Genomic DNA, 23774 nt, shown 5'->3' on the forward strand with positions numbered 1-23774 from the left:
TTAAAAAGGCACTGGAGCAGAAACAATACATTATGGCATATAGACCTAGGACAGCTTAACTATTCTGTTTATTCTATACAGAGCTATCCAAAAGCCATGAAAGATTTAAGAACTGAGCACAAATTCATAAGAAATGGAAAAAACACAGCTCGGCGCTTTTTTTTTTGTAAACTTTATTTTGAAAAATCATACACACAGCTAAGATCAATACATATTGATACATATTAATGACCAGTAATTCATAACTGGAATTCTTAATATTTCAACAAACATTTCTCAATGCCAGCCTAGCGTTCATCATCGGTGAATCAAATTGCCTAAAGGCCTATATATATATATATATATATATATATATATATATATATATATATATATATATATATATGACATATAGATATATATATATATATATATTAAAAAAAAGGGAAATAAGACCAAGATGAATTAATTTTAGTTGAAATTATAAACTAAAAATACAAAACTTTGGTCTAGTTCCATTCAAACCTCATGTTTACCTCATCCAAAGTGTGGAAGGAATCTTTTTTTTTTCTTTTTTTTTTTTTTTTTTTTAAACATCCTTTCACTTCTTTTACATACAGAGCTGAAGAAAACAAACCATTACAGTTGGCTAAAAAGAAACCCAGTGCTCACATTGACTCAGGAGAAGCTGATCCGTTTTTAAAAAGATCCTTCAGCTTCTTAATAAAGTCCAACGAACGTTCCACATTTAGAAAAAACAGACAGACACGTATTAGATACAGAGAAAAATGAACAGTCATTTTAAAAAATAATAATAATAAAATAAAATAAAATAAAAAAAAAACTTAACGATGGGTGTAACACTGACGAAGCGTGTCCTTCATCCTAGCCGAAGCGGACAGACGTCTCAAATTCAGGAGCGTGTCCTATGAGCACACAGACACTCGACAAACTCATTTAAAGTGTCCATCAACACCCAACGTCTCTCTGCACCCAGGGACAAGTGGACCTATGTCCGTGCCATTTTTGCCTCGTGAGCTTTCAGCGTTCCCACGGCGTCCTTCACAGCGTGGTAGATGATGTTCTTCACCTGGGAGAGTAAGACATAATACAAAGAAACATGGACATGTTAAACAAGGTTGTTCAAAAGCAGAAGAGCTCGCTTTGCATTTAGGCTTTAGAAATCTTTAGAAGTCTCACGGACACACACCTGTAGCTTGTCCTCGTGGTTAGTGTGTGTGGTGGAAAGATGCCGGAACTCCTGCGTCAGTCTGAAGCAGTGCTTCACGTGCTCGGGTGAGACGAAATCCTCCGCCACCTTAATGCAGCTGTACAGGTTGTGCACCTGGACACAAACATGCCGCATTATTAGATGCTGTAATGCTCAGCATCAAGGTTAATCACAGTGTATGATCCAACAAGTACCTCAACGGCTAAACAGGGGACGCGGGCGGCACTGAAAACCCTTCGGCTGAGTCATTCGCTATCGATAGAAACCTGTTACAGTGCTATCTCTTCTGCTACTCCTAGCATGTTCGTAACTTTTTCATACCCAATGGCTTTCTAATGCAAATAAAAACATGGTATTGCTGGCTAGCAGGCCTGCACACTGCCACACTAATTAGTTTTGTTTGGGGTTTTTTTGGCTCAGGGCGCTGCCTGTCCTCACACACATTCTCTCTTTCAGCTTATACTGACAATGTGATAAATAGTGACAATGGGCCACATTTATGAAGCGGGATACGTGTGGATTTATTTGAAATATAGCTTATAATTATGCTCTAGGCTTTGAGCTTTCAAGAGATTCAGTACGTTTACATGGACAACAATAATCCGATATTAACCCGATTAAGACGATACTCTGATTAAGAAACTAGCACGTAAACAGCGATTTCTGATGACCTTAATCCGACTAGTCATACTCGAAGTAAACACAAATCGAATTAAGACATGTGGAGTATTCCTGTTTTAGTCATATTATAGAGATGTACACACCTTAATCACACTAACACTGTGTGAGCTTTCGGCGCATTTTGTGACAGGACACGTACACACACGGCAGCGCTCAACCGTTTGACGGCAAACAAAAGAGCACGGCTGCGTCCGAAACCACGTACTTACCTACTATATAACAGGAGAAATACATGTATTTCTATATACACTATATAGTAGGAGAAATACATGCATCTCAGCTACTATACAGTAGGTAAGTACGCGGTTTGGGACGCAGCCCACGGCTTCAAGCAGTCGTCTATTAGCATGTAGAGCATGACAAACAATTAACTGCACTTGAAGCTTTCGTAAAATTAAACATGAAACACCCAAAACTGTACACGGTACCATAACGAAGACGAACTGTATGTCGATACGTGAAATTCTGGAGGGAACATCGGACGGCGTGGTGTGAGGACGTAATGACGTGTGCTGTTAATCGATCTATGTTCTATAACATGTAAAACGGGAACATGAAAGGAGTATACTAAAAGCGACTCATGTAAACACCATCAGAATATTGTCTTACTCAGAATTAGATTATCGCTGTCCATGTAGACGTAGTTATTGTTACGCTGGTAAAATCATATTTTTACAGACACAAGACAAAATACCTTTCACTTCTACTTCTAAGCAAGACCTTTTTTATTGTCAATTCAGCTCTGCCTTTTATGGAACTTTGTGGGCGTCATCAAATGTAAATTAGCTGCCCCACACACACACCTGGTAATTTATGGATGACTGTCATTCATCAACGCTCACCCTCCCCCTCCACACACACACACACAAAACCAGCCGGTCCAAAACTTTTGTAAATTTTTAGTTCAGTTGAGCACGGAACCTTACTAAAAGACTGAAAAATGAGGCTCCGTTGTTCGAGATTTTATGGAAGCCTTTCAAAAATAAGAAAAGAAAAACAAGTCGCACTTGAGGCCAACTTGAGCGGTGACTGTGATGCCTCTGCCACCACCAGCAGGAATACCCTTAAAATCTAACTTTAAAGGTTAAGGAAGCTACTAAGAAAAACTATTTCAGACATTTGACCTTGTTGTGACCTTGACCCTGTTCAAAATATAGATCAGTTCATCTGCTGGTTACAGTAATAATTCCAGATAAATCCTATACATATTCAACCGCTCGTTCTTGAGATACAGGTCCAGCATCTCACGAGCCATTTGCTTCTAGATCTTCTTAGTTCATCGATGCACAATTCATCAATAATCAGTCACTTGAGAGAGTAAATAAAACTCAAAAAATACATCAAGGTCATATTTCAGATGCGATTTTTTTTCCTTTTTACTTTGGAGTCTTTGGATGCTCACCTGATGAGGAGCTCCAGCTGGAATAAACACCGCGTCTCCCAGGAACTGGACGATGGACCAGCCCTGAACTCCATACTCGTCATACAGGCGGCGACGCAACACTTGGTCCAGATACCAGCTCTGGTCGTGGATGGGGTCGTGATCTGGAGGGTTCTCCTGACCCTGCTCCTCTCCCACCTTAAACACGACAGAGCGGAATGGTTCGTCAGTAAAAGCCGGAGCGCGATGAGGGAAAACTAAGATTAGTGCGGACTCTGCACGAGTGACCAGAACGTGTTAAACATTCGAACGCTGAGCAGCTTGTTCTCCATTTATTACTAGTTGCTTTGGATAAATATGAACAAATGGGAAAGAATAATTTATGTAGACGTAGAGAAATAAAAGCAGAGAAGACGGTCGTCGGACTGGTCCAAGGATTTTACTACAGGACGCAGTTCCCAGCCATGCAAATAATCAGCAGTGGTCATTTGCTTCACGTCACAATAATCGCTCCGTCTTTTTTTTTTTTTCTAAAAACACATTACGATCCGTCTTTACCACCTTTTTTTTTTGCCATTCGTGTCCAGCTCGTTCCTTACGCAAACGAATCCCAATCCGACATGTTTTCCCCTCCATTTCCTGCAGTCGTGTCTTACCTTGCGTAGGAGCTCGCGGATTTTCTCTGCGTCTTTAGCGGCGTAGATGTGCCAGAGTGCTCCCGGCTTCTCTTTCCCCTCGGATACCCTCCTCTTGGTCATCTCGTCCACGTCCCCCTCCTCGATGGTCTTTGACACCTCTGCAACGATAACTGAGAGGGTCAGTGCACCAACACAAACCTAGATACAAAAGTCTGCTTTGTCTTAACTAAAACTGAGCTGAGGTGATGTCTGAGGTGACAGGACGCTGGAGGAGCTTTCATCTGCTTCACCAGTGCAGAGGGGCCATTTCCACCCAACACACACCCCAAGTGTTTAACTAAATTATACTAATGGTGATTCAATCCGGGGAATATTATTAAGTCTGGGACAGGCTTAATCTGAGGCATGAGATCAACATTAAATATAATCATGAACAAAAATTATAATAACTACTCATCATTTTATATATATATATATTTTTTCCCCTCAAATCACATTATATTTAAATTAAAAAAATAAAATAAAAAATAAAAAGAGTAAGCAGAGACAACCAAAAGATCCATAGAGTATATTTAAGAGAAAAATAAACTCAAAATAAATGAAGAGACAGAAGAAATGAGTACAGAAGAGACAGTATTCATCCACCAGACAGTCTGAAACATCCAAGACTGTATATATTAATGTTTTCCCACTGCAGCCCTACACCACACCGACTTCAGAAGACGACCGACATCATTTAGGAGTATGAGATCATTCACTCAGGAGAAAAACGACCAGAGACAGCCATGTGTTGCATCAAGTACGACGTTTTTAAGGCAGTGCTGATCTGACCTACTTTATTCGCCCACATGATAGTGAGAGAGAAGAAGCAAATGACGTGGAGCAAGAGAGTGTCCTTGACCCGAATTTAGTTATTTATTTTTTGCAGTAACCATTAAACTACAGCTGGGTGGTGTCTCCGCTGTCTCGCTAAACACTGCTGAACCTGAACGCAGCCTCGTTGGCATTCTACCAATGCCTACCAGTTCCCGGTAAAAACCACCGCGCTATACTGTGCTAAGAATAACCCTGAAGATGAAGTTGATTATTTTCCTATGACAGACAGCACCCTTTCTGTTATTCTGTTAGAACAGACACACTACAGCTCTTGTGGAATGATAGAACGATTGCTGGCCTGTTTGAAAAGAGGCCAGAAGACTATGGATCTTGAAAAGATCCATAGTACCTCCGTGAAGTGGCACAAGATACCATGTGATATTTGGACCAATTACAAACAAAACAGCGTGCGCGTACACACACACACACACACAATACGAACTCATGAAGTCATTGCTTCTTTTCTGACAAAAAACAAAAACAAACTGTGCAAATGATCGATCTGTGCTGAATATCAAAGATATATCAATAATGTTACTTGAATACTAGTTATGGAAACTGATTCTGATTATTCTACACAGAATAGAGCATATTTTAGATAGATAAATACATATACATATTATTTATATATATATATATATATATATATATATATATATATATATATATATATATATATATTTTTTTTTTTTTTTTTTTTTTTTTAAAAACACACACATACAGTGGGGGGAAATAAGTATTAAACACGTCAACATTATTTTCAGTAAATATATTTCCAATGAGGTTATTCACATGAAATTTTCACCAGACATCAGTATTAATTCAAGAAGTCCACACATTAAAGTCCATACGTGAAGTTGTGTGTAATAAAGTGGAATGACACAGGGGAAATACGTACTGAACACGCTAACTGAAATGTATTTAATACTTAGTGGAGAAGCCTTTGTTTGTAATGACGGCTTCAAGATGCTTCCTGTATGAAGAAATTAATGGGCCGCAGTATTCAGGTGTGATTTTGGCCCATTCTTCTAAACACATTGTCTTTATATCGTGTTTAATTGGATTCGAGTCAGGTGATTGACTGGGCCATTCTAAGACACTGATTTTTTCCCCTCTGAAACCAATTGAGAGTTTCCTTTGTTGTATGCTTTGGATCGTTGTCCTGCTGGAAGTCCACCCACGTCTCATCTTCATCATCCTGGTGGATGGCAGCGGATTCTTCTCAAGAATCTCCCGGTAAAGGGCTCCATTCATCGATCCTTTAATTATATGAAGTCTGCCAGTACCATGCAATGGAAAAACAGCCCCACACCATGATGATTCCACCTCCAAACTTCACTGTTGGTATAGTGTTTTAAGGGTGATGTGCAGTGCCATTTCTACTCCAAACATGGTGTATAGTATGACAGCCAAAAAGTTCAATCTTGCTCTCGTCTGACCTGACTACACTGTCCCAGTATTTCATAGGCTTGACCAAATGAGTTGTAGCAAAATTTAAACGAGCTTTGACATGCCTTAACTTTAGTAATGGAGTCTTGCTAGGTGAGCATGAGCAGTGGAGTGCACTGCCTATTGTTTTCTCTGTGACGATGGCACCTGCTGCCTCCAAGTGTTTCTGGAGCTCTTTCTGAGTGGTCCTTGGCACTTGGGCTACTCTCCTGACTATTCTTCTGACTCCCTGGTCAGAAATCTTGCGAGGAGCTCCTGTGCATGTCCGGTTGATGACGGTGTGATGTTGCTTCCACTTGTGGATAATGGCCCCAATGGTGCTTACTGGAAGATTCTGAAGTTTTGAAATACGTCTGTATCCGATTCGAAAACAGTAAGGTTGCGAAGGTCTTGGGAGAGCTCTTTGCTTTTACTCATCATGACATGTTTCTTGTGTGACACCTTGGTAATGAAAAGCCTTTTTATAGATCAATTTACTAACCCAGCTGATATTAATTTGCACAGATAGGAGGAATAATTTCAGCTAGTTCCTTGCCTTACTTTGGAGAACTGCTTTTCTTGGTGTCTTCAATAATTTTTTCCTGTGCCATTCCAATTTATTACACATAACTTCATTTATGGACTTTAATGTTGTGAATTCTTTATATTTCCGGATTTCGTGAGTTAATACTGATATCTGGTGAAAATTTCATGTGAATAGCCTCAATGGAAATGTTGATGCATTCAATACTTATTTCCCCCACCGTGTGAGAGAGGAAAAGTGAAATAAAGAAGAAATGACAGGAAAGTTAGTCTGAAATATCATGCCTATGTGGGGAAACAAATGTTTAAAAAAAAAAATGCACAGACCTTTGTATCCAGCGGGGTCTGCTTCTGTGAATAAGAAATGGTGCCACAATCAAAAGAAGCAAGACCCTGAGCACCTAAGCTAAAAGCCACCAGGAGGTGACAACCAGAATGCTCCTGATCTACATGTCAATTGCAACTTTAAAAATGCTTAATAGCTAACTAATCTGTTGTTAGCAGCTAATCTATCTGACTCCTGCTGCTGTTCAGGAGCATATTAAGAGGGATTGGCAGAGAAACACTACAACAGCTAGCCAGGATCCATAAAGTTTTACTAATTGAGCAATCAGAACTTTTGCAGTAGACTACAGCTTGACAACTCGGAGACCAGGGCCCGTCCTTCGTACGTCGCTCAGGAAAATCCAAGATGTTCGCTAATCATAATCAACCGGGCTAGGTTGGTTGGTTGTTTTGGTTTTTTAAGTACCTGAGAATTTGACAACTGTAGCAGGATGAGTCGTCTGAGGTAACCGTTCTCCTGCTTTGCGTTGAAAGGGCAGATGCCACAATGCCAAAATATGCTTTTCGGAATATTTCTCTCTGAGTCGTACATTTATAAAAAGATTTATGTGTCAATACAATGTTATTAATTTCTTTCATTAGAAAACTATGTTGGCGTGAATATATTTTTGTCTACGACACCGATTTCAAACATTTAAGTCACACACCTTCAGATCAAAAGGTTTTTAAGATTGTGAAAATCATTTCAGTTGAGCGTCCCCAAACTTTTGACTGGTAGTGTACGTACACATACACATATCTTACATATACTGAATACAAAATCAGTACAACAAGTTCAAGAACAGTCTCAAAAATCAGAAAAATCCACAATCGTCAATGATCCAGTCCAGCTAACTCAGTAATCCACGTACGAAGGTTGGGGCCAAGGACTGTAATGAATAGTCTAGAATGATACAGAAGACACTGTACAGCTGAACAAAGCGGGGACAACACAGGACTAAAGCTGGGTTGAAGAATTTTTTTTTTTTTAAATAAACAATAAATAATACTCAAAAGACATGGTGAAATAAATTCAACACAGTTGGACAAACATTGAACACGGGGGGTGTTGCAGAAAGAAAGAAAATAAGAAGTGCCACTGTGGTGTACTCTGCTGTTAAAAACACTGGATGGAACTCAAGTACTCAAGTACACACTTTGCTGATCATTAGCCCTGCACACTGAGTAAGACACTTTTTCAAAAAATAAATGGTGCTTTATTTTTCACACACCATGACTGCTTACCATTTTCATGGTCATCGTTTCCCTTGGGTATTCCCACATACACCATCACATTAACAGCATCTGACACATCCAGATGCAGGTTAGTGGTACCGACTTTCCTGTCCTCTGTTGAGATCAGACCTGAAAGTTATAAAAATAAAAAGTAAAAATAATTAAAAAAAAAGATTAGAAAATACAAGAATAACTAATCCAAGCCACAGACACAGTAATAACGATCATAGAGTGCACTAAAATAATATAAAAGGATTACCAGAGCTTTCAATTTTAATATTGATTACAAAGTTAAAACGAAAATCTCTACACAAAATCAAGCCGTAGATGTCCGTTTGCCAGAAACATCCTTTGTCTTACCATAGGCGTTGTACATCTTGGGGCCCAGATCTGGCCGCACAAAGAAGTTAGGAAGACGTGATGCCAGGTTCAGTCGTCCATCTCTCTTTGTATACTCAGGTAGAGGAAGGTTATCCATAAGGTCATCAAACCTGAAGACAGAAGACATTATTCCAGTGTGTTAAAGAATAAAGAAAATCCGGCCAGCTCGAATCTCGCTGGAGTCGTGAACAAATTACCGTGTAGGCATCATGTCTCGGAAATCTTCTCCGGGAGGCCAGTCTTTGAGTTTCAGTACCATTGCTTGCCCATCTGTACCTCGCAACCGTTCTGCAGAATCCACACATATATAGCTCAAAGATCGACACAAAACCCTTCTACAGTGCCGACGAAAATATCAAATGGTGCCTCACCACCAAAAATACAGAATCTTTACAATACCAAACAGACTACGATTCAATACTATACGAAGTATACATTCTACATCCTCACACGTCACCTGTATTCTGTTTAGCTAGGATAAATCTTGGATCAACATTTTAAAATACTTCACACCCAAGAGTCTGGCTGCACCTGTTAAGCGCATGGTACTTACTAGAGATGACCTGGAAGCCGTCCCAGAAATCTCGGACCTTGACGTCAGAGATGATGGCGCAGTTCCTGCAGTTGACCAGGTCTACATCCTGATCTCCGAACTCCTCACTGAAAGCATCCGGCAGCCACAAACACTCCTTAAGCTTCCTGTGGATGCCCGACACCAGCACCGGCTAAACAAAGAGACACAATACCAATTGGCATTTGTGAGTACTGAGCCTTTTCATGAGTACCGAACCACCCCTCGAGTATCACACCACCTCCACAAGTGCTGAAACCTCTCTTCAAGAACTGAGCCTCCTCCTCCTCAAGTACTGAACCCCCTCCTCAAGTAATGAAGCCCTTTCTCAAGTACTAAAGCCCACTGTCCTCAAGAGCTGAATCCTCACCTTAAGAACTGAACCCCTTCCTCCAGTACTAAAGCCCAGCTGTCCTCAAGTGCTGAATCCTCTCCTCAAGAACTGAACCCCTTTCTCAAGTGCTAAAGCCCTGCTGTCCTCAGGTTCTGAATTCCCTCCTCAAGCGTTTCAGCGCTAATGTACTACCGAACCCACTGAAATACCGGTAACTCAAGTACTGGACCCCAAGTCAGGTATCAAACCCTGTCCTCAGGTGCTGAACCCCCTCTGCAGGTTCTTAGACCCTCCACAACACCCTCTACCTTACCTAAGAAAAATGGTGACCATGGCATTCACAGACATGGCGTGTCTCCTGCTTACCTGGCCCTGTTTCCAGCACTCTCTGAAGATCTTCCAGTTGTTGCTGTTGCTGGGGTCCTGCAGGCAGAGGAGACGGCCATCACATAGCCACGTGTGGGAGGTGTGGGGATCGAGTACGCTCAGGCCCATCACACCTTCTCTACGCGCAACACTACCCGACTCACTACCCTCCGTTGACCCCGAGACACGGCGACCTTCGGCTTTCTTGTTCTCCACCACAGAGGCAATGATGTGGTCCAGGATGGTAGGTAGACCTCCCTTCGTTTTATCGGCCTGCCCGGAAGGAAGGAAGAAAGGAAACTGATCACTCCTTTCCCCCCCAAGAAAGATCAGTCATGCAAGGTACCAGTTTTAGACTACGTACACACGTGTCAAGCAAAACATTTACTCACCCCTGCTGAGGAGGAGAATACTGATGGGAACGGGACTCCACCATCTGGGGCCTGGGGCAGTTTGCCCGGGCCAGAGTTGAGCAGGTCCCGCAGGCTGGTGCCCTCGGCTTTGGGCTGGGTCGGCCCAGAGCCCAGCAGTAGGCTGTTGAAGAGCTTGGGAGTGGGGCCTGCCGGTTTGGATAGAGTGCTGAAGGCATCCAGACCGAAGGGAGAACGAGCATCACGACTCATCATGGCCCGGAGGGAGCCGGACTCTTGAAGGACACACCAGGAGTAACAGAGGAGATGTTACCAATTTGAGCAATGGTCAGCCTGTTCTCATACACTAAGCCAACCTTCAAAGAAGTTTCGGCTGATTTTGTCACGCGCAAAGCAGCTCACCTTTAGAGTCGTCTTTAGCCTTCTGTGTGGCCAGGTCAGCCAGCCAGTGCAAAGCAGAGCAGTTGTTACTACCCTTGATATCTTTAGAACCAGGGGTAAGGGCACTGGCAGGCCCTGCTGTGCTGTTGCTGGCACAGCTGCTGCCCAACGTGTCAGCACTGCTTCCCTCTATGCCGGGTTCGACTTTCACTACTGCAGCTGTCGCAGGATCCCCGTCTGGACGAGGTGTTGTAGAAGTGGACGCAGTCCCATTTCCTGGGCTAGAGGCTGTACCTGACTACAAAACCGAAACAAAAAACCCTAAGCACGTCTGTCGAATTCCTTTTTCGTTAGATTTAGCAGTAATGATACCCCACATATCGTCATTGTATTTTTTAAACAAAGAAAAAAATTGAATAGATCCTCTCCATGGTGATCATAACCTCTACTGCAGGTAAAAAAAAACAAAACAGAAACGTCTGAAACGATAACGTGGGTGTCGCTGATATTCAGCTAGATATTTACATGACCCGGTATCCGTTTACAGTCAGGCCAAATTTCAAACTTTTATGGACTAACGTCAGGAGAATAAAAATAGAACGTAGAGTTTTATGTACACTCAAGAGTTTGGAGACGCTTGACTGAAATGTTTCTCATGATCTTAAAAACCTTTTGATCTGAAGGTATGTGATTAAATGTTTGAAATCGGTGTCGTAGACAAAAATATAATTGCGCCAACATGTTATTTACAAAAAATTTCATTTATTTATTTATTTTTAACGTGCGACTCGGAGCGAAATATTCCGAAAAGCAGCCGATAAGCGTCCAGCGTAGGTGTGAACTCCTTTAATACTGTTCAAAAAACATCTCAGGGAAATTCCTCAAGAAATCGGGTGAGAAAATGCCAAGAATACATTCCTGGAAATTCTAGACAAAAAGGGGCGTCTACTTTGAAGATGCTAAAATATTAAGTTCTTTTGATTTATTTTGGATTTTTTAATCACAACATAATTCCCATAGCTCCATTTGTGTTACTCCAGAGTTTTGATGACTTTATTATTATTCTAAAATGGGGGGGGGGGGGGGGGTATGAGTGGTTCTAAACTTTTGACCGGTAGTGTATATTGATTCCTTCCTCATATACTACGTTAATGAAAATCTGAATAGCAACCCAAATGATGAAATCTGTTCCAAAAGCCAACATCCCAAATGTGGAACACACAAAAAAACAAAAACAAAGCGTACTTGTGCAAGGCCGTTGTGCGCACTGGGGCGTGCCGCAGGTCTGTGGTGCCGGCTGGTGCAGGGACAGTTGGCTTTAATTCCCCACTTGCCTCGTGCTGCGTGTACCATGTCCCCTATGTTGTACAGTGCTATGAGGAAGTAAGGGACAAGTTAACTAGCACTGCAGAGCACAATACACCCAGGGTATCTGCAGGTATCAGCACGTCAAATTTAATACATCAGGTTACATCAGCTATAACGGATAGTGTTCATGCATACACATCCATTTCTGGGTTTAAGTAAACCACAGCAGGATAAACTTCTATACAGGCATATGGGAGACCAGAGCAAACATCCTTTCTTGCATTACCATTTGCTCCAACAGTGAAAGAAAAAAAAATCCAATATTTCCTTCCCATGACTTTCCAAGAGAGGATTTAAAAAAAAAAAAAAAAGAGACAGAGAGAGATGTATAACGGCAGTCAGAAGAGAAAAAGATGTCAAATTTACCATCACTGCCTCAGGAGCTGTATTAGAAACCCCCTCGCAGCAGTGTTTATGAGGAGTTTTGTCATTTAATGCCAGAGTAATGTAAGAAGTAGTGTTATAAATGTACAGACATTCTTGTAAAGAAGAAAATATATATAGTTTAAAAAAAATAATAATAATTAAAAAAAAAAAAAAAAAAAACACACTTCGCTATTTTGTAATATTACTATTGCACTGAATAAGAACAATCATGATAAATTTTTATTTGGGGTACAAATAGTAATATATTTCTGACTTAATTCACTTTTATGTGTTAGACCTTGTGGTTTTTATTTTGGTGGAAAACCGCAGGAAGACCTCCTTTTAGTTGGCAACAGTTTTCATAAGTCACTTCTCATTACCAATCAGGTGAAATGCACAATCTAGCATGGAACAGTCTTTCCATATTAATAATGCTGTGACACTGACAAAAAAAATAAAAGACAAAAATTACACAATACCTTATATTATAAATCCCGATCTACCTTCCTTACAACACAATGCACTGATACCGCAGTGGTTCGATTTGTTGTCGTTATAAACCTATTCAAACTTAATACTTTATGTATCGAGATTGTGTATAGTGACGCCTGAATCAATCAGGACACGTCTTATATCATGGCTTTAGTGTGTGTATCACCTCATGCCTACAATACACACACTGCTGCTAAACAAACTGAAAGGTCTCGTTAGACAGCGGTGCCTACCTGTGCCAGGTATAATCTGAGTGGGCATGAGGTTCTGGGGTTCATGAGGCTGGCCTTTCGCACACTTCAGCCAGGAGAAGACTTCATCATCCGGGTTGTCGTCCACATCTACATGAGCAGTGGGGGGGGGGGAAACAAAAACAACAACAAAACAGAAGTCATTATCTATCTAGTAAACGACACGGTGACAGCAGACTCGCTTCTTAACTGTTAGCTAGCGTATACTCGTGCTCACCATCACTTGGCTGGCTCTTTCGTAGCCGGTAACAGTCTAGGCATACACCAAAACCACATTTGCGACACACCCAGTGGATATTGAAGAGCGTCGTCTCGCACACGTCGCACATCTCCCTCACGCCCCTAACCGCCCGCTTCCACGCCACCTTTTCTGCTCGAACACGAGACACAAGGCATCAAGAGGAACAACCACAGATTCGAGAACATTCACTTATAAAGATCCATAAATGAGGACAAACAGTAACTCACGGTGAGGTTCCACCATCATCATGGCCTCTTTCTCGGACATGACGAGCTGGCAGAACTGGTCACCAACGTTGGCGAGGATGTATTTGGATGTGTCCAGGTCGAGGGCCTCTTGTGCATTTGAGGAAGGCAGCCATAAGCCCATGGCCATGCTGTCACTCTGCTGCGGTGTCAGGAAGCCCTCCACACGAAGCACGCCCTTCTTTGTGAACGCTAGCCTGGGTATAGAAAAAAAACAAAACAAAAAAAAAAAAAAAAAAAAACGGGTTTAACGTTGCGTTACAGTTATTAATTTGAGCGGGCATGTTTCAAATCTATCCTGAAACTATGCAGGAAAAACAGGAAATTAAAAACTAGAGAACCATTCTGTATCATAGAAATGTTCATTATAGGCCTAGACACACTTAAAACAAACAAAAAAAAAAAACAAAAAAAAAAAACAACAACAACAAAAAAAAATATTTAAAAAAAACGCATTTCTAAGTATACAGATAACACGTGTATACCGACCTGCGGAAGTGGAAGAAGCGGCAGGCCACGTTGGGGTCGTCGTCCTCCGAATCCTGCTCGCGGGATTTACGGTAGCGCTCGAGGCGACACTCTCGGCACTTGTGCAGGTGCGGAGCTACGTTTATGCAGGAGCCGTCCTGCAGGAAGGCTTCACCAGACTGCTTCAGACGCCTCACCTTGTTCTGGTCTCTCAGCACCGACAGACCAACTGCAATACAGAACCGCAACTCAACATTCTCACTCAATAATCCCCCTTAAAAACACCAGGACTATTTTCTTCACTTCTCAGAGAGAAGATATCTATAAACTATAGGTAAAAATACAACACTTGGCAACATAACATCCCTCGATAACTATACAAATAGAAGGAAAACGGTACGTAAAAGGAAACCCCCAGTGATCCATGCTTAAAGGCTACCTTTATATGGTTTGCTCCTTGGTCTGTTCTTAGCAGCCTGGGCTTTGGTCTTCTGCACATCAGACCTGTCTGAAGATGCAGAGGACATGCCAGGCTTTTGGGTTTGTTCAGTGGCGTCTTCAGCCTCGCTCAAGTCAGACAAGTCACTGTTTGTACTGGAGTCCGAGTCGTGTTTGCTCGACTGTCCGCGCTCGTCCAGAGAGAACTTCTGCGACGCTTGGTCAAAGGGCACGGGGGCTGCCGGACCCTCTGCGAATGCACTTTCAGTGCTGACGAAGGCTCCGGTCCCACCGTTGGTGGCCTCTTTGTTATTTTTGAGCACTTGGTCATCTTTGTGCTGCGTCATAAAAGACGAAGAGGAAGAACAGCTGGGAAACCGGGAAGATAGGATTCCTTTGGGAGGTTCGAGCATGGTGAATAAATTCGATTGGCCGTCAGTGGCGGGCGGATCTTGGCTAAGAACCCCGGTGCTTCCTGCAGGCTTAGTGGTGGTGGACGCTGACGAGGACGGACTTGGAGGAGTCAACCCGCTAAACGGACTGTTCGAGACTGGTCCGGGATAAGCCAGAAATGGATTAGCCTCTTTAGAGGCTGCCAGGAACAGGTTCTCATGAGGTTCTGAACCCTTGCTGCCTGAAAGCAGACCAAATCCACTAGCAGGGCTAGCACTGGTAGCATTTCTCATCCCAGCAGCACCAGGACTAGTCAGTGCAGTGGAGGCCAGACCCAGAGAGGTCCCAAGCCCTAAAGCAGGTTTAGAAATGTCCCCGGAACCCAAAACAGGGCTGCTGCTGCTAACAGCTGGCGGGAAACTAGGGGCCATTTTCGCCAGCGTGTCTCCTCCTTCTCCGAACGATTTGTTTATTAGAACTCCATTACCTGCTGGCTTGACATCAGGCACTTTGGGCTGCTCTTTCACAGATGCCAGGCCACCCGACGGTGCAGAACCAAACAGTCCTGCAGACGCAGAGGCAACAACGGCCTTTTTCAGGCCCTCGGAAGCAGCGGCGGGCTTGAAGAGAGTCGGCGGCTCCTTGCTGACGTTTTTCGCCAATGCTGTGAAGTAGTTAGTGTCCTTCGACTGACCTTGAGCGATACCTGGGCTCGGGGTCTGCGTCTGAGACATACACTGAAAGAATAAGTTCTGCGATGGATTAGGTGCCTGCTGCTGAGGTTCTTGCGGTTTGGCAAAATAAATTCCAAAGGGCTCCTTGTTCTCCTGGGAAGCTCCGTTCGTCTGTGAGGGGACGTCGCCGAACACTGCCCCGCTGGTCTGCTTGGGCTGGGAAGGACTGACTCCCACAACGGCGAGGGTGGTCGTCTTAGGTGTCTGAAAAAGAAACAAAAAAATCCTAAAATTATCTCCTTATGAACATTCAGCAAGGCAAACTGCTCAGTTTTTTGGATACAGGGAAATGCAATGCAAGTATGACTAGATAAACTAGATGTATACGTTCAAGGAGTCATATCGAACCAGATATATGAACAAACTCTAAGAATCATTTAAATAAAAATAAAAACATGGTTACTTCTGGAAGAGCTCCCCAAACAGGTGCTTGCTGGTTGAGTTGTGGGGTTGCAGAAAGGACCACGCTGGGAGCGTTGTCCTGCGAGGGTGAAGAGATGGTGACTGGGCCTGGGGATATCAGAGGAGCAGATCTGGGAAAGGCTGAAAGTACTCCATCGTCCCTTTCTGTCGCAAAGGCTGTGGAAACGGCCTTGGGTGCTGGAGCTCCGGCCACCAAATTAGGCATCTGACCCAACGATGGAAACGTGGTAGAAAAGGCAGATGGCGCAGGCTTCAGAGGCGGTGGAGTTAATGTCAAGGATGTTGGAATAGCAGTGGATGCCAGAGAACCCGTTTTGTCTTGGCTCAGGGTGGCATTGCCGTTCTCCTTAATGACACCAGTAGACCTGCTGCTGGAATGGTCCTGCAAGTGTCGAGAAGAAGTGTCGTTAGCAATGCAGTTAGCTGAGCCTTGGCTAGCAATGGTGTTCTCCCACCCACTTCCTCCTACTACGTCGAACATGACCACTGCATGACCACGTGACGTTCATTACCGTCGATTCGCAGTCTGCCGTCACCGATCCGCTGTCAGTCTGGCCATTTGGCTCGACCTCGCCCGTTCCTTTGAATCGTTTCAGCGTCACGTCCTCGTCTCCTTCGGAAGCTGTTCGACGCCGACGCCCACACTCGCCCTTCGCACCGTCTGCCTCCTTCCTCCGTCGATCCTGAAGGGTGCAGAAAGAGTGCAGAAAGAGCGTATCTGTAACTAATTCGGCAGCGCCGATAAAATCATCACGGGTAAAAGCGAACAGTAAAAGTGGCGTACCTCGTCTGTCGGCTCCATGGCGAGCGTTACGTGAATGACTCGTGGATCGACTACTTGGGTCTCTTCTCTCTGAAATGTAAAATCTGACTGAGTAAAAAAAATACGTATATAAAATTTCCTTCCTAATAACATACCTTTCTTACTTTACAAACAAAAAAAAAAGTCATAATTAAGCATAATATAAACAAGACGAAGATGAGAATAAGACAAAACCTGGTCCATGGTTATCTCCATGATGTGCGTGACAGGGTCATGTTGAGACACGAGCCCCTGCGCCCACGGTTCTTCAAACTCCGGCTGGTACACCTGCACCCTTCGGCCTTGGATCGTGTACGTCCCTGTTAAAGTGGAAACACGACACGTGTATGCGTTTCGTTAAACGGCTTACAATAATGCTGCGTGAAATTTTTCACAGGTCAACGCCACTGACCTTTTCTCAGTATCTCCTGCAGCTCGGAGTCCCGGTGCCAGCTGCTGATGGCCGCTTGGAGTGCTGGCTGCTCCTGCAGGAGTGGATGCCTCACATCCTTCTCAACCTGCACAGGAACAGATCACCTGACCTTAAACACCAGTCTCATGTTTACACAGGCAGAAGCGTGTCTAGAACACCATGATAGCAACCCAAAATTGCGACGCTGTGTAAAATGTAAATAAAAACAGAATGCAGTGATTTGCAAATCTCATACACCCATATGCTATCCACGATAGAACATAAAACATATCGTGTTTCAACTGAGGAAATGTACCGTTTTAAGAAAAAAATAAGGTAATTTTGAATTCGATGGCTGCAACACGTCTCAAAAAAGTTGGGACGGGGACGACAAAAGGGTGGAAAAGTAAGTGTTGTTTAAAAAAAAAAAAAAAAAAAAAAAAAAAACAGCTGGAGGTTAATTAGCAACATGATTGGGTATAAAAAGAGTATCTTAGAGAGGCAGAGTCTCTCAGAAGTAAAGATGGGCAGAGGATCACCAGGAGGTTGCCCCGTCCCAACTTTTTTGAGACATGCTGCGGCTATGAAATTCAAAATGACCTCATTTTTTTCCTTAAAATGGTACATTTCCTCACATTAAACATGTTACGTTTTCTATGTTCTATTGTGAGTAACATATGGGTTTATGAGATTTACAAATCACTGCGTTCTGTATTTATTGACATTTTACATGCCGTCCCAACTTTTTTGAAATTGGGGTTGTCCAAAAAAAAAAAAAAAAAAAAAAAATTTAATAGATTTCTGTTTTAACTGTTTAGCCAACCTCAAATCTCTGCAGTGAACTTCCACTCGGGAGAAACTCCAGCTTTCTAGTTCCGAAGAACTCGACAGGAACCAGAGATCCCAATCCGATACGGTCCATGAGAGGCTGAAACACCTGGAAGAACAGCAGGAGATGAACACGTCGGTCAAGAACGCTCCCGAACTCGGCAAAGGATTTGTTCACAACACATACGGTGCCAGAAATCCTGAATATCGTCTCGCCTGCGCATCCTGCTTTCCGTTCACGGTCTCACAGACAGGATGTGTCCCACTTGTGTTTAGACATGGCTAAGACAGCATGAATTCTCAGTATCAGTCAATACGATATGAAAAAATATTAAATAAATAAAAAAACGACCGGACGTGTTGTTCCAGGAAAATAAATCGACGACAGAAGGTAACAAATATACTCCAGGTCCTGTAATAAATGGTGTGAAGAAAAATCCATATCACACATCACTACGCTTCAAATATTAACCCGACATATATATGTACTCCGTAAGCCTGTATGTTAACGACCCGTAACGAATGTCTTCTACGTCATCTTCTCAAAACTTACCGGCGAACATTTTAAACCTCGACACCAAATACCACCTCACTCCATCCTTCTGTGTTCCATCAAGCCAGCACTCTAACCTTATCCCACTAAGAGCAACATCTGAGGACACTGAGAAGTAGAAACATAGCGGACCAGCAGACTCCTGGTTCCATCGGTCTGTAAACTCACCAGAGCGGGCCAATGGCTGGGAGACGTTCCTCCGGCTGTTGGGACGGACGCGTCGCTCACGGGAGCCCACACCATGGTTTTTTCCATCAGAGCTGCTCGGACCTCTTCGCCACGCACCTGCACCCAGGAACGCTGCCTCCACGGGCTGTCCTCGAACTCCACGAACACCTACGGAGCAAGCGCGAGCTTCGTTTAACGTCGTGCATCGATCGCAAATCAGGAAAACGAGGGACGCGTCTTCATCTAAATGGGTTATAAAAAATAATAACCCTAACTACCTTCGAAAAAAAGTCTAAACTATTTCCTCTTAATAATAAATGTGGTGCAGGGATCATATAGTCACTCAATACATCTATCAGAGCTCTGAGAAGGCTATTGGGGCTGATACTGACCTGAAATCCTGGATCAGTACAACACCGGATCTAACATTTCCCCCAATCCACACTAGTTACGACGAAGGACGTGCTACAGATCTCGCTTGGAAACGTTTTATTCTTAAGCACGCCACCATCACAGATTTGATATAACGTGGCAACCGAGAGGATGTCCTTATCGGCCAACTAAGGAATGATTCTCGGAGGCGTCCTGTTATAGAAAAATAATCAACAACTGGGTGGCGCGATGCGGTAAAACACGACACAAAGCAGAGCCACCGTTAACGTTTTCGTATAACAGCATGTCCCCGAAGTGATTGATTCCTCTTATACCACAGCAATCTTAATTCGTTAACGAATGACAGCGTACCTCTTGCCCGTTTGCAGTCACGTGTAACGTCGTGGTAAGTCCGTATGACAAGTTCCTGTCATCGCTTACGTTATAACCAGCCTCTCTTTTCACAATCTCGAAGTTAACAGGACCAAAACACCCCCAAAACAACACAAAACACGGTCGCCTTGTTGTGTTACCGAGAAACTGTAAAAAGTGCAACGTGTCCTTACAGATCGACGCATATAACATTTATCTGTTTATTAGTAACCTTAGCGACAGCGCTGTGGTATAAACACATTAGATCAGAAACAGAAAAAGTGTGATCGGGGAGTTCTTACCTGATACTGACATCCTCTTAACTGAAGCTTGTAGGAAACAGATTTGGTTAATAAGTTATGCGGAACGTCAACTTTGGGTCAATTCTTGTGTCAGTCAAAATAACATAAAAATACAATCAATGATTCGGATGGGAAAACACCACGCTATACGGCGAAAAGTTTGTGGACCCATACGTGCTTGTTGTCCTAGATTTAGTCTTTATGATGCTCTTATAATAAAGCTCCACTCTTCTGGGAAGGCTTTCCACTAGATTTTGGAGCGTGGTTGTGGGGATCAGTGTTCATTCAGTCAGTATGTTTACACGGACAACGATAATCCGATATTAACCAGATTGAGACGATACTCTGATTAAGAAACTAGCATGTAAACAACGATTTCTGAGGACCTTAATCCAGCTGCAGTCATACTCGAAGTAAACACAAATCGAATGAAGACGTGTGGAGTACTCCTGTTTTAGCCGTATTACAGACACGTACACACCTTAAGCACACTATTATCATCGTGTGGGAGTTTTCGGCGCACTTTGCGACAGGACAAGTACACTCACGGCAGTGCTCAACCGTTTGACGGCAAACGAGAGAGCACAGCTGTGTCCGAAACCACGTACTTCCCTGCTATATAGTAGGAAGTGTAATACGCGTATTTCTATACACTATATAGGAGTTAAGTACGCGGTTTGGGACGCAGCCCACGGCTTCAAGCAGTCGTCTATTAGCATGTATAGCACGACAAATAATTAACTGCACTTGAAGCTTTCGTAAAATTAAAAATGAAACACCCAGAATTGTATACGGTACCATAACAAAGACGAACTCTATGTCGATACGTGAAATTCTGGAGGGGACGTCGGACGGCGTGGCGTGGGGATGTAATGACGTGCGCCGTTAATCGATCTATGTTCTATAACATGTAAAACGGGAACATGAAAGGGATATTCTAAAAGCGACTCATGTAAACACCTTAATCACAATATTGTGTGTCTCATTCAGAATAAGGCCAATAATTAGATTACTGCTGTCCATGTAAACGTAGTCACAGACAAGAGCATTACTGAGGTAGAACGAGGAGGTCTGGGGTGCAGTCGGCATTTCAGTTCATCCCAAATGTGTTGAATGGGGTTGAGGACAGGGTTCTGTGAAGACCACTCAAGTTCTCTCCGGTTCTTCTGCTGCAAACCTTGGTGAACCGTGTCTTCGTGCGCATCGTCATGCTGGAACATCTTTGGGATTGTCTCCTTGGTTCCAGTGAAGCGAAATCGTAACGCAACAGCGTACAAAGATGTCGTATACGCTCGTCTGGTTCCAATTTTAGTTTAAGACACACGCATGACGGTCAGGTGTCCGCTAACTTTCGGCCAAATAGTGTACGTTCAAGCCAATCGGTTACGGATCCAGCATTTCAGGCCAGTACACAACCAAACTCTCGGTATCAGATCCTTAAAAATGATTTGTAGATAGGATGAATGAATTAACACACGCTGACACTTTCTCTCATTTCGCCCTTTTGTTGATGTTGTTGTTGTTGTTTATGTCAAAACCAGTCAACCATTTATGGTTCAATTTCCAACCTTTCCAACAGCAAACAATGGGTTTGTGGAGTGCCAAGAGTTTTACAACATACACACAATGCATAGTGACTAATTTATTATCTATAAACCTTTTTTTTTCCCTTTCAATGAAAGAAAAATAAATTACACACACAGCTTTAAGTCAATCCATATATAAATCAAATACCTCACTCTTTCTCTTGACTAGCTTCCTTTCACTAGCTATTAAAAAAAACCCAACAAGTTATCTAAAAACATAAAATTAATCATATAACCAAATTACATGTTTATTTATACATTATTAAAGTGTATTTTGTATTTGTGGACTAATGTTTTGGAGTAAGTTTCTGAGGCCCGTCGCTGCTAGCTCAGTTAGCACGTCTGTCTTACAGCAAGCTTACACACAACCATACACATACAGTATATCAGAATTGATCATTTTAATCTAGAGGATGTGTGTATAGAGTAAAAGGCATTAACATTTTTTGTTCTTTAGTTGTTGTTTTATTTTATTTAATTTATATATAATATTTTTAACACGAGTCCTGTCTGTTGTTGTTTGCGGTTGCTGTGAGTGGCCGAATCCCAAACGGCTCTGTGCTCACTATATAGGCGCACTATACATGGAGGCAAATAATAACACATACAGCCTATGTAGTGGACTTAATAAGACATCGGCGGCCATTTGGGACTCGGACGTAATTTCTTTTTTAGTTTTTATAACCTCTTAATTGGAGTCATACATGTATTTTTTTCAACTCGTTTTCTATTTAAGCGTTATTACTTACACCATGTTCTTCTTTTAAATGTATTGCGAGCTTATTTGGTGTTTTGTTTGTTACGTTTCGTACCTCGACCCCGGGACTCGCCAGCCCGATAACACTGACTGCCCGGACGGTTCCCCGGAGCCAGGCCGCCTGCACGGCGCTTTGATCCGCAGCGGCGACGGCGACAGCAGCAGAACCTCCTCCATCATTCAGGAGGAGAAGCAGCCTTTTCCCGATCAGACCCAGAGAGTCGCCCATATTCATAAAAACACCATGAAGAGACAGAAAGAGAGGCAGCTTCTTTCCAGTGCTTCACAAACACCCGTCGGAATTAGCTGTTAGCAAGACCGCAGCTGCAAGCCTTAAATCGCCTCAACGCTGAAACGGGAATTCGTAACCAACGCCTGGCTTCATATGCACGGATACACCTTCTTCCAAAAGCCTTCTGTGATTAACAACGAGCCCCCTCGCACTGTTTTCAGACAAGGAACTGAAATGTTATTGTGTCAGCTACGGCTTCTTCTCCGCATCCGCCATTTAGACTGGCTGTTACCGAACGCACTCCTCGTACACTCTCGCTCATGTGAACTGCAAGCGCCGCCTGCTGGACATCTCTGGAACTGCATGAATAACCGCATTCGCTTTAATGTACGATCCGGGTTGGGGTATTTCTTCTTAAATATATAAGCTTATCGTGTTTATTTCCTTATTTATTTTATGTCTTTATTTTACAAATGTGCTTCTTTTTTTTGCATAAATAAATAAATAAAACCCGTTTGAGATTGTGAGTTTGGGATTCACTGTGATAGCAATCATTTAGTACTGAATAATGCTGATTGTTATTAATTACTCTTCCCACTAGATGGCGCCAGAGATCTCATTATTTTATGCTGATGCCTGTTCATATCGCGACACTGTCAATGTTGCCAGATCCGCGGTTTTCCACTCATCAATTAAATGTTATTTGTATAGAATTTTTAATAAATGGATACTGTCGCAAAGCATCTTTACAGAAATATATTCATGATATATAGTTTAAATGTATAAATATATCCTTAATGAACAAGCCAGAGGTGCTGGTGGCAAGGAAAAACTCTCTGAGACGACGTGAGGAAGAAACCTTGAGAGGAACCAGACTCAAAAGGGAACCTTCATGTGGGTCTTCATGTGGGTGACACCAGATAAGTGAATATAAACAATTCCCTACTGTATATGTGTGCTATATAGTCAAAAAGTGCAAGCAGGAAATTCTTTATAGTTTTAACATGAAGTGTGTTCACTGATGGAGACTTGACTCTTCGTAGCAATTGCAGAATTCCAAAGCCATCGTCATGGTTTATAAGCCTACGTCTACATCTACAGGAATCTCATGTATCTTTAGGCTGTCCGTGAAGGGCCGTCCTCTGCAATAGTGAGTGGTTTGTAAGAGATGAGAACTCCAACCAGAAGTAGGACATCAGGATGGATCAGGCAGGTCCGGAGAGCAGAAGGGATCAGGATCACTGGTATGG

At 42.8% G+C, this 23774-nt stretch overlaps 1 protein-coding gene across 2 annotated transcripts; it reads right to left on the minus strand.

Annotated features, from left to right (window-relative positions):
* Positions 1 to 434: 434 nt before the first annotated feature.
* kdm3b (lysine (K)-specific demethylase 3B) lies at positions 435 to 23039 on the minus strand. Of its 2 annotated transcripts, XM_053631711.1 has the most exons (26): positions 22348 to 23038; positions 18904 to 19071; positions 18178 to 18291; positions 17355 to 17460; positions 17138 to 17262; positions 16925 to 16993; positions 16653 to 16823; positions 16121 to 16522; positions 14592 to 15921; positions 14174 to 14381; positions 13667 to 13881; positions 13416 to 13568; positions 13181 to 13288; positions 11967 to 12094; positions 10743 to 11019; positions 10362 to 10615; positions 9970 to 10242; positions 9252 to 9423; positions 8896 to 8986; positions 8678 to 8808; positions 8327 to 8446; positions 7085 to 7108; positions 3929 to 4068; positions 3294 to 3470; positions 1190 to 1324; positions 436 to 1069 (listed from the first exon to the last, which is right to left on the minus strand). In XM_053631711.1, exons 1-26 carry the CDS (start codon positions 22525 to 22527, stop codon positions 989 to 991), a joined length of 5352 nt encoding a protein of 1783 aa, XP_053487686.1. In that variant the 5' UTR covers positions 22528 to 23038; the 3' UTR covers positions 436 to 988. The 2 variants fall into 2 exon arrangements, with proteins under 2 accessions (XP_053487687.1, XP_053487686.1); XM_053631712.1 differs by lacking the exon at positions 7085 to 7108 and having other exon boundaries at positions 435 to 1069; positions 22348 to 23039.
* Positions 23040 to 23774: the final 735 nt, after the last annotated feature.

This window comes from Ictalurus furcatus, chromosome 8, assembly GCF_023375685.1.
Source record: "Ictalurus furcatus strain D&B chromosome 8, Billie_1.0, whole genome shotgun sequence".
NCBI lineage: Eukaryota > Metazoa > Chordata > Actinopteri > Siluriformes > Ictaluridae > Ictalurus > Ictalurus furcatus.